This window comes from Olea europaea, chromosome 17 (assembly GCF_002742605.1).
Source record: "Olea europaea var. sylvestris chromosome 17, O_europaea_v1, whole genome shotgun sequence".
Lineage (NCBI taxonomy): Eukaryota > Viridiplantae > Streptophyta > Magnoliopsida > Lamiales > Oleaceae > Olea > Olea europaea.
Genome location: NC_036253.1, coordinates 4,747,563 through 4,763,326, shown reverse-complemented (window position 1 = coordinate 4,763,326; position 15,764 = coordinate 4,747,563). Strand labels below are relative to the sequence as shown.

The 15,764-nt window shown below is 35.9% G+C and overlaps 1 protein-coding gene across 4 annotated transcripts; it reads right to left on the bottom strand.

The window, feature by feature from the left end:
- Positions 1-305: 305 nt before the first annotated feature.
- LOC111366117 (probable pre-mRNA-splicing factor ATP-dependent RNA helicase DEAH5) lies at positions 306-7,145 on the bottom strand. 4 transcript variants are annotated; one of them, XR_002697574.1, is made up of 4 exons: positions 3,713-7,145; positions 2,715-3,111; positions 853-962; positions 306-573 (listed from the first exon to the last, which is right to left on the bottom strand). XR_002697574.1 is itself a non-coding variant. In XM_022986784.1 (4 exons), the coding sequence occupies exons 1-3, from the start codon at positions 6,931-6,933 to the stop codon at positions 2,718-2,720; spliced, it is 3,579 nt and encodes a 1,192-aa protein (XP_022842552.1). In that variant the 5' UTR covers positions 6,934-7,144; the 3' UTR covers positions 306-573; positions 2,715-2,717. The 4 variants fall into 4 exon arrangements, 2 of the variants coding, with proteins under 2 accessions (XP_022842552.1, XP_022842551.1); XR_002697573.1 differs by having other exon boundaries at positions 877-962; XM_022986784.1 differs by lacking the exon at positions 853-962 and having other exon boundaries at positions 3,713-6,381; positions 6,418-7,144.
- Between the last annotated feature and the right edge of the window lie 8,619 nt (positions 7,146-15,764).

Here is a 15,764-nt window from a genome sequence, read left to right as displayed (position 1 = left end):
TTGGTTAATGCATAATGTTTGTAACGACTCTCTCGTTCAAAAATGAAATGTTTCAAATCTCCCCAAAAAATTCTGCTCCAATTAGACTACCATTTATCCATATGCATCAAAATTTCAATTCATGAATTTCTTAATATGAGAAATCAAGATAAGATGAGAATAAAACTGACTCTTTTAGCTGCCGATGAATACATACAACATTAAAAGAAGGAGAAAGTACAGTATCAATTCATATAATTTCTTCCAAAGCCTTTGGACGCGGAAAAAAAATGAAACAGAACAAAGAAAACCAGATTCAAGATACGTGACGATGTGGCCGAAAAATTTGAAACGATATGGAATTTATTAGTTATAATCCTTGTGATCTAATCCGTCCATCTTGCCATCTCTTGGTACATAATAATTTACTGCAACATCTTTATTCAACAGAGCACACTAGGCAATTAAAAAAAGACGGTGTCTAAGAAGCAAGTGGAGCCGGTCCATCTCTCGTCTCCTCAAAGAACTAGGCAGTCCTTCAATAACAGCTCAAAAGCTGCGAAAGATCAGAAATCCAACAAAAATCCCAAGCGCCTGCAGACATATAGGAAAAGGCAAAGGTCAATCCCCACAGCACAGTTTGGGAAAACAACAAAGTACCCAATAAAAACTTCATCAAACTGCTGAATTATCAGTAGATGAATATATATAACCCATCCATATATGAAAGCCAGTAATATAGTAGGACGTCACGACACTTGTATGCTCACAATCATAATTATAATGCAAAACAAGTAAAATACATCCAAACTTACTTATAAAAAAAAAATACATCCAAACTTAAATGGGAAAATTGTAGCGGAGGTCCCAAACCTTTCATTTTGTTGTAGAGTATACCTTAACCTTTCATTTTTGAGGCCGCAGTCCCAAACCTTTCAATTTAAAGACAACCGCAGTCCAACTGACAGATTCCGTCCAGAATGCTGTTAGTCAACACCGAAATTGAAATTTTGACTCAAATTGGCGAACTAAATGCGGGGTGAAATGATAAATAAACATTTTTCTAAAATAAAACAATTCAAATGATTATATAAAAATCAGCAAAACACCAAGTACTTCTTCTTCTCCAAACATCTCTCTCTCCATCCCCAAAATCAAAATAAAAAACAAAAATAAAAACAAAAACAAAAACCAAACCAAATCACTTCGACCACTGCAAACACATTGCCGCCATTACAGTACCACCTATCCGTCATCGCCTTTGCCACACCGCAGCACATCGTATGGCACCAGGAACCCAATGCCAAATGAAATTAAGAATGGTCTCAAAGCTAGAAAAGGGTGTTCATTGGAAGATCTGCCTTCAATCCAAAATAATAGGGGTAAATCGATCACATCGAAGAAGAAGCTAACTTGCCTTGCCCCCGTCTCCATTAGTTCTCCTAAAGGTGGTGTTGTTGACGAGCAGCTTCTCATCAGCTTCAAGAAAAAAATTTGAGACCCAAAATAGAGATGGTGGAATTGAATTACGAAAATCACTGAGTTTTGGTGGAAAAAAATTGAGCAAAAATTAATTGCTCTCTAGTAGGCATATTATTAAGACATACCAAAAATTAATTTTGTGGGTGTTTGCATTGACGGTGGCTGCAGTGGGTGGTGCAGCATCGTGTGTATTGGGGGTGGTGGTCGGTGGTGACTGGTTTTGGGTTGGGATGGGATAAGTGGAATGTTTAGAGAATATATTCTTCATGATATTTGGTGAAGGTATTTTAGAAAATGTTCATTTACCATTTTAACCTTCACTTATTTTGACAATTTGAGTCAAAATTAAATTAATAAATCACTGAGTTTTGGTGGAAAAAAATTGAGCAAAAATTAATTGCTCTCTAGTAGGCATATTATTAAGACATACCAAAAATTAATTTTGTGGGTGTTTGCATTGACGGTGGCTGCAGTGGGTGGTGCAGCATCGTGTGTATTGGGGGTGGTGGTCGGTGGTGACTGGTTTTGGTTTTGGGTTGGGTTGGGATGGGATAAGTGGGATGTTTAGAGAATATATTCTTCATGATATTTGGTGAAGGTATTATAGAAAATGTTCATTTACCATTTTAACCTTCACTTATTTTGACAATTTGAGTCAAAATTCCAGTTTCGGTGTTGACTAACAACATTCTGGACGGAATCCATCATTTGGACTCCGGTTGCCATTAAAAAGAAAGGTTTGGGACAGAGACCACAAAAATGAAAGGTTAAGGTACACTCTGCAACAAAATGAAAGGTTTGGGACCTCCGTTGCAATTTTCCCAAACTTAAATATTCAAAAGAACATTGAACTAACTTATTTTACTGAAAAGTAAACTTAGCCCCTTTCTATCTCCCTTTAAAACAAAACTCTTTAAATCTAGTACTCATTTTCAACTACACGTTTACCCAATAAAATATTTTGCACACAAATCCAAAACATCATTTTTTTCTCAATATGACCATCAAAGACAGGCTTAATTTTAAAGAGCTCCTAGGGATTGCAAGCACTGTCCTTTACCAATACATATTTCTTTCTATTAAGCGTGTGCTTGACAACCATTATTTTCAAGCTATTTTTTCTACATACTCATTTTCAACTAGACATTCACACAATACAATATTCTACACATAAACCTAAAACCTTTCCCTTCTTTTTAACCATCCATTCTTCTAAAAATCACTACTGACCAACTGTAATGTAAAAGAAGCACCTGTTAAGCCCTCCGTTTACTCAAACGCCAAGAATTAGGTTCGTGGTATCTGTCATATAGGGGTTCAATGCGCTCTTGTCTCTTGCGCTTGCTCATTTTTGTAGGATCTGCCACCTTGAAGAATCTTGGTGCCAGTTCAACAAGCCACTTGGGATCTACGACTGTGACCTCACGCATATACTCCTTCGTAGTCATAACCAGCTCATGGTAAATAACCCAGTCTGGTTGTCTTTGAAAGAGAGCACTGCTTGGATGTATATAGACTGGCTGATTCTCAACAAGTGTTCTATAACCTTCTTGTGGATCCTTCCTCGCTGCATGGAAAAAGAACCCTGCTGCAATAGCCTTCCTTATCTTTGTAAAAATTTTTCCAGCAGAGACAACGTCCAATTTGTACCTGAAAACAAGAAGCATGAGTTTGAAATTTAAAGAAACCAAAACATTTCAAATCTTAATTCTAAAGCATGACATAGAGGAAATATAAAACTGAGACTGTGAACCTAGAACTAAAATGCAGATCGTCTTTCCCAAATACTATGCTTGCAGTTGATAAATGTTCAAAGGTTACGAGCATCAACTAAGATGCTGAATATGACAAAGTAATGTCACCTAGTTTTGTCTTTTCACCCTTTACTTTCCGGAACTGTGTTAAAGTGTCAATTTCAGCAGTTATTCCCACTCTCCTACTTGCAATCCTCTGGAACACCACCACCGCCACCGCCAAAAAAGAATAAAAAAGGAAAGGGAAAAGAAACCCGCTTCCATTTCCACACAAGAAAACAATGGTAATCTGAACGAACTGTAATGAGCATGTTTATGCTTACGTCTATATGGCTCTGAAGAAATAGAGGAAAGACTCTAAAATGAACAATAAGCATGTACATTCACAAGATAATTTAAAGGCAACAATCTAATGTACTCAAAACCAAACTACTGCAAGAACAGGAAAAGAAAAAGCAAGAAATAAAGAGTAAATCAAAGAGGATGGAAGGCCATACTTGTCCATGATTGAGAGAAGTTGTTTCCTGACATCCTGTGCCCTCCTCAATGATCGAGACTGGACAAAGTTTTCAAAGCACCATGGTCCCGAGAAATTTTTTGCTTTCCATGCCTCATAAACAGCAAGTAGTGTCAGATGATCTCCCTCGGGCTGGAAAAATTTTGCCCTTTTTTGATCTGCTTGAGCTTGTTTTTCCCTAGGTCGGTAAAAGATGTTTCCTGTCTGAATCATTGCAATCATAGTCAAAATCTCATCACTACAACCGAGATCTACACTGGCAAGAAGCATCTTAGATAGTGGAGGTTCCAATGGAAATTCAGCCATTTTCCTACCCAACTTAGTCAGAAGCCCCTCTTCATCTAGAGCTCCTAAACTGTACAGCTGTTCCATGGCAGAAATGAGAGCTTGAGGAGAAGGTGGGTCCATAAAGTCAAAAGATAACAGATCGTTGATACCCATAGCTTTCATAGTAAGGGTAGTCATCCCAAGATTGATCCTCTGGATCTCTGGAATCGAGGTGGGAGACATTTCATTATGGAAAGCACTCTCAGTATAGAGGCGATAGCACTTTCCAGGCCCTGTGCGTCCTGCTCGCCCAGCTCTTTGCTTGGCTGATGCTTGAGATATCGGAGTAATCACCAGTGAATCAAGTCCCTGTTTAGGATTGTAGACATTTTGCTTTGCAAACCCTGGATCGATAACATAAAAAATACCATCAATGGTCAAAGAAGCTTCAGCAATGTTAGTAGCAACAACTACTTTTCTCTTCCCTGGAGGAGCAGGATCAAATATTCTGGATTGCATTTCGCTGGGAAGGGCACTGTACACTGGTAAGATAATCAGCTCAGGAACATTTTTGCCTAGACCTTTCATCCTTTCATAGAGACATTGACATGCATAATCGATCTCCTCTTGACCAGTCAAGAAGAGAAGGATGTCGCCTTCTGGTTCTGTCAAGTGAATCTGCATGACAGTGATAAGAGATGCATCAAGGTAGTCACTCTCCGGCTGCTTGGTGTACAATATTTCTACAGGGAAAGTTCTACCAGGAATGGTGAAGATGTTGCAGTTGAAGAAATAGCCAGAAAATTTCTCCGCATCCAACGTTGCAGACGTAACAATCAGACGGAGGTCAGGTCTCCGTTTCACAAGTTTTTTTAGCAGTCCAAAAAGAACATCAGTGTGAATTGTCCTCTCATGAGCTTCATCAAGCATTATCACTGAATACTGTGTCAAATTCTCATCAATCAGAATTTCCCTGAGAAGCATACCATCAGTCATATACTTGATAACAGTCTCTGGCCCTGTACAATCCTCAAAACGAATAGCATATCCAACTTCTTCCCCTAAACGACAACCAAATTCCTCAGCAACTCTCTTAGCAACAGACATTGCAGCCACTCTACGAGGTTGAGTGCATCCAATTTTGCCTTTAGCTGTGTACCCTGCCTCAGCTAGATACTGGGTAACCTGAGTAGTCTTTCCAGAACCTGTCTCACCAATGACAACTAGAACTTGATTTTCATGAACAGCTTGAACTAGTTCATTCTTCAACTTGTATATTGGCAGGCTCTGCCTCTGTTCCTGAATGGACAGCTTTGATCGTTGGCCAAAAGTAAGGGCTTTACCATATGCATCCTTCTTCCACTCTGGCATATCATATGCAGACAAACCAACACCCCTTAGCTCCTGAGCAAGATGCCGCTCACCAGTCTCTGGCATTGGGTCTTCCCAAGGCCGATTCAAATCCTTCGGAATCGAATCCAGCATTGTTCTTTGTTGTTGTTCTCTCACTTCTCTCCTCTCCTTTATCAGAGCAGACTGAAGTGCTGCCGCACGACTCAAAGACCCCTCAGGATTCTTGAATATCTTCACAGGAGACATATCGACAGAATAACGAGTCTGGCCATTTAAGAAAGCCGGCTCATCCTCATTCAATTCAATCTCAAGCTCCTCTTCTGCACCACCTTCTTCCTGATAGAGCATTCCATCCCCATCTTCATCATACATCGGATACTCCTTCACACTCATAACACCTGAAGCAATCAGCTGCTTTGCCTCCCATCTCTCAGGCGAGCTCATCCTCTTCAATGGACGTCGCGATGGAACAATGTCATTCTCCTCCGTAATCTTAATCCCTGAAATACCAATCCTACTCCCTGTACCCCCACCATTGCCACCAGAAGGATTCGTTCTCAACCCTTCGTCCTCCCCACTCCTCTTCAACGGCAATAAATCCTTTCCACTATTCTGATCCACATCCCTCATTGACAAACTCAATTTATTCCCACTGACTGAGATCACCTTTACATAGACCTCCTGGTCTCGCTTCACCACATCCTTGGCATTTGTAATCCTCCTAGTTGCAATCTGGGATACATGTACCAAACCCTCCTTCCCTTTTAATTCATCAAGTTGAACAAAGCAGCCTGTATCCATCACCCTTGAAACTCTCCCCTTATATACCGTGTACAATTCGGGTTCATTCGATCCACTATAACTTTCTTTCCTCCTTTCCTTCCTCTCATCCTCCCTCCCTTCCTCATATCCATCCTTTTTGCTCCTCTCATATCTACCCCTGTCCCTGTCCCTGTCCCTGTCCCTTCCTCTATCATTATAATCACCGTAACCATCCCTGTCCTCGTATCTACCCCTATCTCTATCTCTTTCTCTTTCTCTTTCTCTGTCTCTGTCTCTGTCTCTGTCTCTGTCTCTGTCCCTTCTCCTCTCTCTTCTATCTCGATGGCTGTCCCTATGCTTTCCCTCTTCTTTTTCCTCTCCATGGATCTGCTTCCTAGCTTCCTCTTCAATCTCCCTCTCCAGTTCCTTCACCCTATCCCTGCTGTCCTTAATTTTCAGGGCTGAAAACCCCGATTTCTCCCCCTCCTTTGAGCCAATTTCCGATTTCTCTTTCTTTTTCGGTGGCAAAATAGCGTGAATAATCGTAAGCAGAGTTCTAACAAAATAATCAGGCATCTCCGCCCCATTCTGTTTCAATTTAGCATCAAAATCATCCACTGTTTCGCATTTTCGACCCATCTCGGTAATAAATTCCGCTAAAACCTTATCTCCAAACCCAAGATGGGTCTCGAGTTCGGTGCAAACCTTCGAAACTAAGGATAAGTATTCGAGTTTCTTCAATCCATCGTCTTTTCTTTGCTTAATTCCTGCCCCTTCCTTCAATCCATCGTCCTTAATTTGTTCAATTTCTGTCCCCATCTTTCTCTCTCGCTCAAACACACGCAAGTTATATATGTACGAACTAAATCAGTATATAAATATGAAACCTTCGAGATCTAGGGTTTTTTAGCGTACCTGAAATTTGGGTTAGAATCAAGCACAGTTCTGAGATTTTTCAGTTTAGAGAATTAATTTTTGAATACTTATTTATGGCGACATCGTTCGCCGTTGTGCCGATCTTGGTATATCTATGGAATTCAAGTCGTGGTCTCACTTTTAATAAGTAACAGAAACGACCTTGAAATTACTGATTATTACAAAGACATCTCCTTATATTTTTTAAAATTCTAGAAATCTCCAGAGTTTTTATTTTCTATAAGAATTTGTTTACAGTAGTTCTAATTTTTCCATTTTGCTTTATTTAATATTTGAAATTATTCAAAATTATAATAATTTTATTTTTACTTTCTCTTTTCATGTCCTTTAAAAAAAATTTATATTGAATTGAATGCATTGTTTTAGTTGGAAAAATATTAAATTCAGGTAATATTATTTCCATAAATTTATACTATATTATTAAATTTATATTGTTTCCGTCTATTTGACCACAAATGCCGTCAGTTGACCTCAGAAATTAAAAATTTAATTATTTTCCCAAAATAAGATAAGAGCATTCTGAACATTATACATTTCCCCTATTAAATTAAAAATTAGAAAAGCAAAAAGCAAAACCACAACCACCCACCCCCATCTCCTTCTTCCCCAACTCCCTCACAAATGACTTTCCACCTGTCGAAGCCATCTCTAGCACTACCACCTCAAATTGGAGACAATAAACTCGTCATTGTCTTCATCTTCTGCAACGTTGTCATTTTCCATAACCTCATAATCATTCACCACCACGTGCTTCACCTCGACGGCTGCATCTTCACTCTCATAAACCATTGCCGCCGAACTGCTTAGATCCCCTATGGTGGAAGCGAGACGAAGCAGCGGCGATGATGATTATTCCATTGATGATGACATATAGATAAGAAGGCTTGAGCCATGACATTAAGGTGGACCAAAGCGCCGAGATTTCATGAACTACGCCGTGTATAATTATCAAAACCCACGAGATTTCATGAGCCACAAAACCTTAAGGAAAACCCACACATCACTTTCAATCTACGAATTCCCCATGATCTAATAACAAAATCTTCCTCAAAATTCATACAATCTACCAATCCAACTTAAAAAATGGGAAGTCGCAAAGCAGTTGAGTTGGGCAAGGCAGCAGACTTTGGGGGGAGAATTTGCACTAATCAACAGGTTTTATAAGATCATTAAGTTTTTCTTGTTGATGAGTATTGTTGGGTGGCCAGTGGTGTGATGCCGGTGGGTGGTGGTGGTTGCCGGCGATGAATGTGATAGTTGGGTGGAGTGGTTTTGGTTTGGGGAAGAAAGAGATGGGGGCGAGTGGTTGTGGTTTTGCTTTTTGCTTTTTGCTTTTCTAATTTTTAATTTAATAGGGAAAATGTATAATGTCCAGAATGTCCTTACCTTATTTTGGGGAAATAATTAAATTTTTAATTTCTGGGGTCAACTGACTGTATTTGTGGTTAAACGGACGAAAATCGTCAATTTCGACTTAAGCTGCACATTTTTTAAAGGTTTGGTACTCACGATGGCACAAATAAAAAGTTTGGGCAAAGTCTGCTAATAAACGAAAAATTTGGTACCTCGACTGCAATTTTCCCTTGAATTTTGATACTTTCGTAAGTTAGTTTATACTTGTAGCATTTATTCTTTTTTAATACTTTATTCAAGNCAAGTTTGTTCAAAGTAGTGCTCATATCTAAATCAATGTTTTCCTAGGAAATCATTTTGATTTTGCTTTTGATTCTGCCTAAGTAGAGGAATGCAAAATAATTAAGGATAGACTCGCATGGTCTCCTTTAGAATGATGTGAGGATTCTTCGATTAGTCGCGAAGTTAGGATAGGGGCGGAGATATAATCCCAAACATCGACTCTTTCTTCTATTTAAAAATTTAAACTATATTTAAAAACAAATAAAATCGAAGGCCCTTCCTCCATCACCATCCCTAAGAAAAATATGAAAAAGGAAAATCATAAGAATTGAGAAAGAGGAAAAGAAAAATATAATAGCATCGTTTAATAACAAATTCAAATAGTTTGGATCAAAAGGTATAGGTTCTATTCTGATTTTTCTCACTTTGGAGGATTTAATTTTTGCAATCTCATGTTGAAGACTTTAGGGTCCGTTTGATTGTAAAGATGGAATTTGGGTAAAAAGAAAACGAATTTCAGGAAATTGAATTGTTTAGAAATTGTTCTTCTGTACAAATTATTGTGTTTGATTGGTATAATTTTTCACGTGGAAAATATTGAAATGAAAGTATTTCTTGATGTTCGTTTGGCTTTATTTTATATAAAAATTGTCAAGTAAAGGAATATAATTTAGGAAAAATTGCAGTCGAGGTGCCAAACCTTTCATTTATTAGCAGACTTTGCCCAAACCTTTCATTTGTGCCAATGTGAGTACCAACCTTTAAAAAATGTGCAGCTCAAGTCCAAATTAACAGTTTCCATTAGTCTGACCTCAAAAACCGTCAGTTGACCCCACAAATTAAAAATTTAATAATTTCTTCAAAAGAAGGTAAGGGCATTCTGGACATAATACATTTTCCCCGTTAAATCAAAAATTAAAAAAGCAAAAAGCAAAACCACAACCACCCACCCCCATCTCCTTCTTCCCCAACCCCCTCACAAACGACTTTCCGCCTGTCGAAGCCATCTACGGCACCACCACCTCAAATTGTGCTTCACCCGATGGTTGCATCTTTACTCTCATAAACTAAAGCCGACTCTACATACACAATACATACATATCCTGCAATCTGGAAAACCCCAAGAACATACAGTAAAAGGGATTTACCGAAAACTCCAAGAACACCAAGAACACACAGTAAAAGAGGTTCACCAAAAACCCCCCTAAAACACCAAGAACTCAAGCATCTAAACCTTTGTTGGACGTCTCAAAGTAGAAGAGAAACAATCGAACACAAGAAACCTGAAACAAACCAGAGCTTGAACCGGATAGAAAACCAGGCTGTCCCAAATCTGAAACTCACCAGAAACTGCTAGTCGAACCGAAATAAGCTAAAGCAGAAAATCTATATACTGTCAAATGAAAACCCATCGATTTATTCATACTCATTTCCATCTTCTTCTTCGTTGCCACTTTTGACCTCGGAAGTAATTCCTTCCATGGCTGCATCACAGGAGGGTCTTTTTATTGGGCTATTGATGTTGCAGAAGTAGGCTTGCATACAACAATGAGTAATATCGAAATGATGGAGATAAGATCAATTGGGGTTAGGGGATTGGAGATATCGAAAGAGGAGATGGGCTTTTTATTTTTTATTTTCCTTTTTTAATAATTGTTTTATATTAAAATTATAAAGTTACAATTTTACCCTTGCCTTAATTGGTTAACTTATTAGATTTTTTAATTTCTAGGGTCAATTGATAGTTTTTGAAGTCAAACTAACGGAATCTATCAATTTAGACTTGAGCTACACATTTTTTAAAGGTTTGGTACTCACGGTGGCATAAATGAAATATTTGAGCAAAGTCTACTAATAAACGAAAGGTTTGGTACCTCGACTGTAATTTTCCCTATAATTTATTGGTATTAGGGGTAAAATTTGTTTCTATTGCAAAAAATAAAATAAAATAAAATAAAATAAAATAAAATAATAATAATAATAAAATATCTTTTTACAATAATTCTTAGAATTTGTTTTCATTACAAAAAAAAATAAAAAAAAATAAAAAATCGCTACAATGACCGATAATTCCAATTCTCACCATTTTTGTGAGAATTCCAATCGCTTGATTTCATGAAAAATGTTGACGTGGCTAGAAAGTGAGACTTTCAATTCTAGGGAAAATTTTGGACAATCAAACAATCAAAAGTTGGAATTTGAAATCCAAATTCCATTTTCTATGGAAAAAGTGGAGTAATCAAACGATGCCTTAGTTATATTTTCCTAGAAAATCATAAGAAATTAGATAGAGCAAAAAGAATAATACAATAACCTCATTTAATAACAAATCCAAATATAGTTCGGATCAAAAGGTATAGGTTCTATAATGGTGTTTCTCGATTTGGAGTATTTGATTTTTAAAATCTCGGGTTGAAAATTTAGTTATATTTTTCGAGATAGTCTTTTAGGAACTAACATTTGAATGTACCGGTTGATTTCCAATAAGAGATCATCGTCTCTTGAAGAAGATTGCAATTCGCAATGCCTTGTAATTGAATATAGTTTTCCGTTACTTTATACTATATTCGTTATATTACAACAATGAATTTAAAACGATCATTGAATTCTAAATTTTTATCCATTACATGAAATGTAAGAGATTTCATAAATGCTCCATCATATAAAGTAATTGAAAGATAAAGGGCCATTTTCTAAATTATATTCTGATACATATAATAATGAATTCAAAAAACTAAAGGGCAGTTCTTTTTGTATTTTAGTTTTGTGTTTTGAGTTTTGAATTCATTTTGAGTGTCCATTTTGAGAATATTAAAAACGCGTTCCTTTTGTTATTTTAGAAAATTATTTCTCAAAACACGAAACTCAAAAATGCGTTCACTTTGAACCCAAAATTTAACTCTTATCTCTCAATACTGCCACCATTATTAACCATCAACTCCATGCCACCTATGGAGGGTCAAACCACCACTTTCCGGCCACCACAACCACCAGATCATAGTGCCAACTTGAAGCCTGCAATGTTGTCTACACCCAACAGTCGGCCCTAATTCCGGTCAGTTTGGACGAAAAATCTGCTCAAAATCAGCCAGTCGACCATCGAAATCAACCACTGTACCACCGAAATTTCTGCTCAAAATCAACCACCGCACCACCATGACATAAACATCAACCTAAATCAACCCCACTGCCACCACAATGAACCGTCAACCACTGCCAATCAACACTGCCATCCGAAATGAACACAACCACTGTCTGCCATCGCCACCACCAGTCACCACACCATAATGCACCGATCAAAACAATTTACCAGTAAGCACCACCGAAAAAACCCCATTGCCACTGATCGAGAAAACCAAAAAACCCCCCAAACCAACAGATCGAAAAGAGAGAGAACTGTAGCTGAATTGGTCGCCAAACCCCCAAACCTCCCCTGGGTCGCAATGAATGGGTCGCCTTCCCTAGGTCGCGATGAAATGCAGCGTCTCTCTATTCGACCGCCAGCAGAGACGGGCCCAAATCTTGGGCCATGATGCTGCATTCACTGCCCGTCACCCCCCACGTTGGTGCTGTCGTCGGATTCAGCTTCGCCTGTTTCTCCTTCGTCGCCGGTTGCAGCTTCGAGTATTTCTCCTTCGTCGTGGGCAGAGACGGGATTGGAAGAAAGAGATTGAGATTTGGTTTTGTGTCTTTGATATGCGTTTCCTGTGTTTTCCACCATTTTAGAGATTTCTGCTGAAAACGTCCAAAACGACATTTTTGTCATTTTGGGTTTTCAGTACAATTTTTTATTTTTTTTTGAAAAAATATGTTTTCGAAAACAGGGAAGAGAACGCGTTCTTACAGTTTTGGAAAATAGAAAATGGCCGGAAAATGACAAAGAGAACGGCCCCTAAAATAAGGGTTTTGTTGCAACTTGGAGTAAGTCTATGCGAAAGGAATTTATCTCTCTTTATATGATTCATTATTGCTTCTTTTGAGAATATAGGCTTATTTGAGTGAGATATTGTTTTATCAGTTGAGCTTGTTCGCACGTCTTAATTGAATAATTTTGATGAAAATCAAATCTTCTTATTTCATAAAGTGTATTTCGATCTACCTTAAGTATAGACCAATTTTGTAACGTTTATTCTATTTGAACTATTTGAAGTTCTTGAATATTGAAAGTTGCCAATTTATTTTTATTTTGACTGCCCAATTCATTATCACTATTTCTCAAGCATGATATTATTACTTGATCTTGAAAGTTTCTAATTTATTTTTTTATTTTGATTGCCCAATTCATTATCACTTTTTTCAAGCATGATATTATTATTTGATCTTACAGAATTATCAGACCAAGACCCAATACAAGATTTCGAATGGAATTTGTGTCCTCCTCATCAAGATTTTTTGTTTCCAATTTGTTGACCCCAAAAAGCGTGTATGACAACACGCAACACAATTAAAAGATCATTTCAATAACATTTAAGAGATTATAGCTCTTTGGAGAAATTGAAAGGAAGAAATTTTAATCAAAAATATTCTAAAACCTCAATAAAATTTGACAAACAAAAGTTAAAGATATAAGTGCTAGAATAAGCAGGGATTAAGAATTATGTGCAAATAAATTACGATATAATAAATAAAAATAGTGGCACTACCTTAAACTAATTTTAATAAAAAAAGAATTTTTTATTTAAATATCTATGTTGTCCTTATTATTTGAACAATGCTATTAATCTACGGTGATAATCACTAATCTGTGAAATTGGTTTAACTAGTAATCATCATCATAGAATTAGAACTACTTTCTTCGTTTGGATGAATACATTCTTTCTCAAAGTGCTATCTCCCATTCACTTCCACTTAGCACATGCTACCTTGGCACATTCAACGTGAACATGTGTTACATCATTGTGTTTTAAAAAGAGTAATGCTATATATTATTAATGACAATCATCAAGTGTCATTAGATTCATTGAAGTTGTGATATAATAACTTGGGTGTCACTGTGGCCTAAACTTATGATAAATCGCATTTTCCTTCAGAAATATTTTTTTTCCAAATTTTTACACATTGCATTTTAGTCCTTAATCTTCCAAATGGAACAAAAGTCAAACTTTGCCACTAAAAATAGGAAGAGAAATTATAGTTACTTCTATCAATTCTTCCTAAATTTATAGGTAAGAACTCTGGACTAATTCTATTCCCTCTCTCGAGTGCCGAATAGAACCTATCTATATATTTTAATTCTAATATCTCTATTCCAAACTAAATGTATAGAAATTATCAAGTACGTGGCCCCTAAATGGGACGAGCCTCAACGATTTCATATTTTCTCTCGAAACCTACAAAATTCAGGTCATGTTATTCTTAGATCACGCCTAAATCTCATTCTCCCAAGTACCAAATTTAAATTATCAAATGATTCAACTATTGATCAGGTAATTGAAAGCAATGCGCAAAATTCAACACAATTAAACTAATAGAAAAATAAAAAAAAGATAGCTATATTAGAATAAACATATCTCAAGTTATGTTACATCAAACGCTAGATTTAAACTTTAATTCACAATTAAAAGAAACGACATAATCCAGTCTAAAAGAAAGAATATGGAGAAGAAAAGAATAAAAAATAAAAAAATAATGATTTATCACTTTAATCTTCTCCTAATTGTTGTCATTCTTGCTCTGCATCAATCTCCTCTTATTTTGCCTCTTGAGCCGCCTTCTTCCACCCAAAATAGGTCTTCCAGTTTATATTTATAATCCCTTATAATTTCAAGAGGAGTTGGAGTTGGACCAGGCTGAAAAATTTCTTTAAAAAATCATTTTTTACTTCTCAGGAGACGGCATCGCGGTGCCCATGGTTGGCGTCCCAACACTAACATTTTTGTTGATTGTTTTACTGGTTGGGCGTCGCGATGCCAAGGAGTTAACACTACAGCGCCTAGCCCTCTGTTGAATTTTGGGTCTTTTCTTGGGCGTGCCTATATGTTTCCTTCACTCGTTTACCTCATGTTCTAGCCTCTTTTCTACTTTATTTTCTTCTTCTTTCATCTCCACTCTATATCCACTTCTATGATCAACAATTTAGCTTCATTCTAAGCTCTAAAATATTCCATTTTCTCCAAGTTATATAAACTACAAAACAACATGAACAAACACATCAAAACACTCAAAAGTGCCCAAAAACAAATCGAAAAAAAGTCTTTTATTTGACTTTCTTAGCTTATAATTATGTTTAAAAAAAAAATTCATTCAACTTTAATTTCAAGGTTATAAAAGATTTTATTTGTACAAAAGTTAAAAATGACTTTATCTAAATATTTAAATAAGATTCAAGTTTTGGTATTATCTACATTATGTAATTATTATCTTGAGACTTATTTTATTACAAACTGCAAAAACATTTATGAAGTTATTATAAATCTATTAGATAAGACATATCTAGTTAAAAATTGAAACTATAAAACATATTATAATTTTTGCATTTTGGAAACTTGAAATTGTATCATTGACTAATGGTAGAAATTATTAAATAAACATTAAATTTTTAAATCTTAGATGTTTAATATGTATTATTATTTTTTAAACAATTTTAAAATGATTAAAAAGTTAAAATAATATATTAAAAATAAGAAAACGGTTTTAAAAAAAAATCATCCGACTTTAATTTCAAGTTTATAAAAGATTTTATTTGTACAAAAGTTAAAAATGACTTTATCTAAATATTTAAATAAGATTTAAGTTTTGATGTTATCTACATTATGTTATTATTTTGAGACTTATTTTATTACAAACTGCGAAAACATGTATGAAGTTATTATAAATCTATTAGATAGGACCTATCTAGTTGAAAATTGAAACTATGAAACATACTATAATTTCTGCATTTTGAAAACTTGAAAATTGTATCATTGACTAATGGTAGAAATTATTAAATAAACATTGAATTTTAAAATTTTAGATGTTTAATATGTATTATTATTTTTTAAATAATTTTTAAAATGATTAAAAAGTAAAAATAATATATTAAAAATAAGAAAACACTTTTTTATGCCTAAACCTCATGTAGGTTCACTTCAACTCGTAAA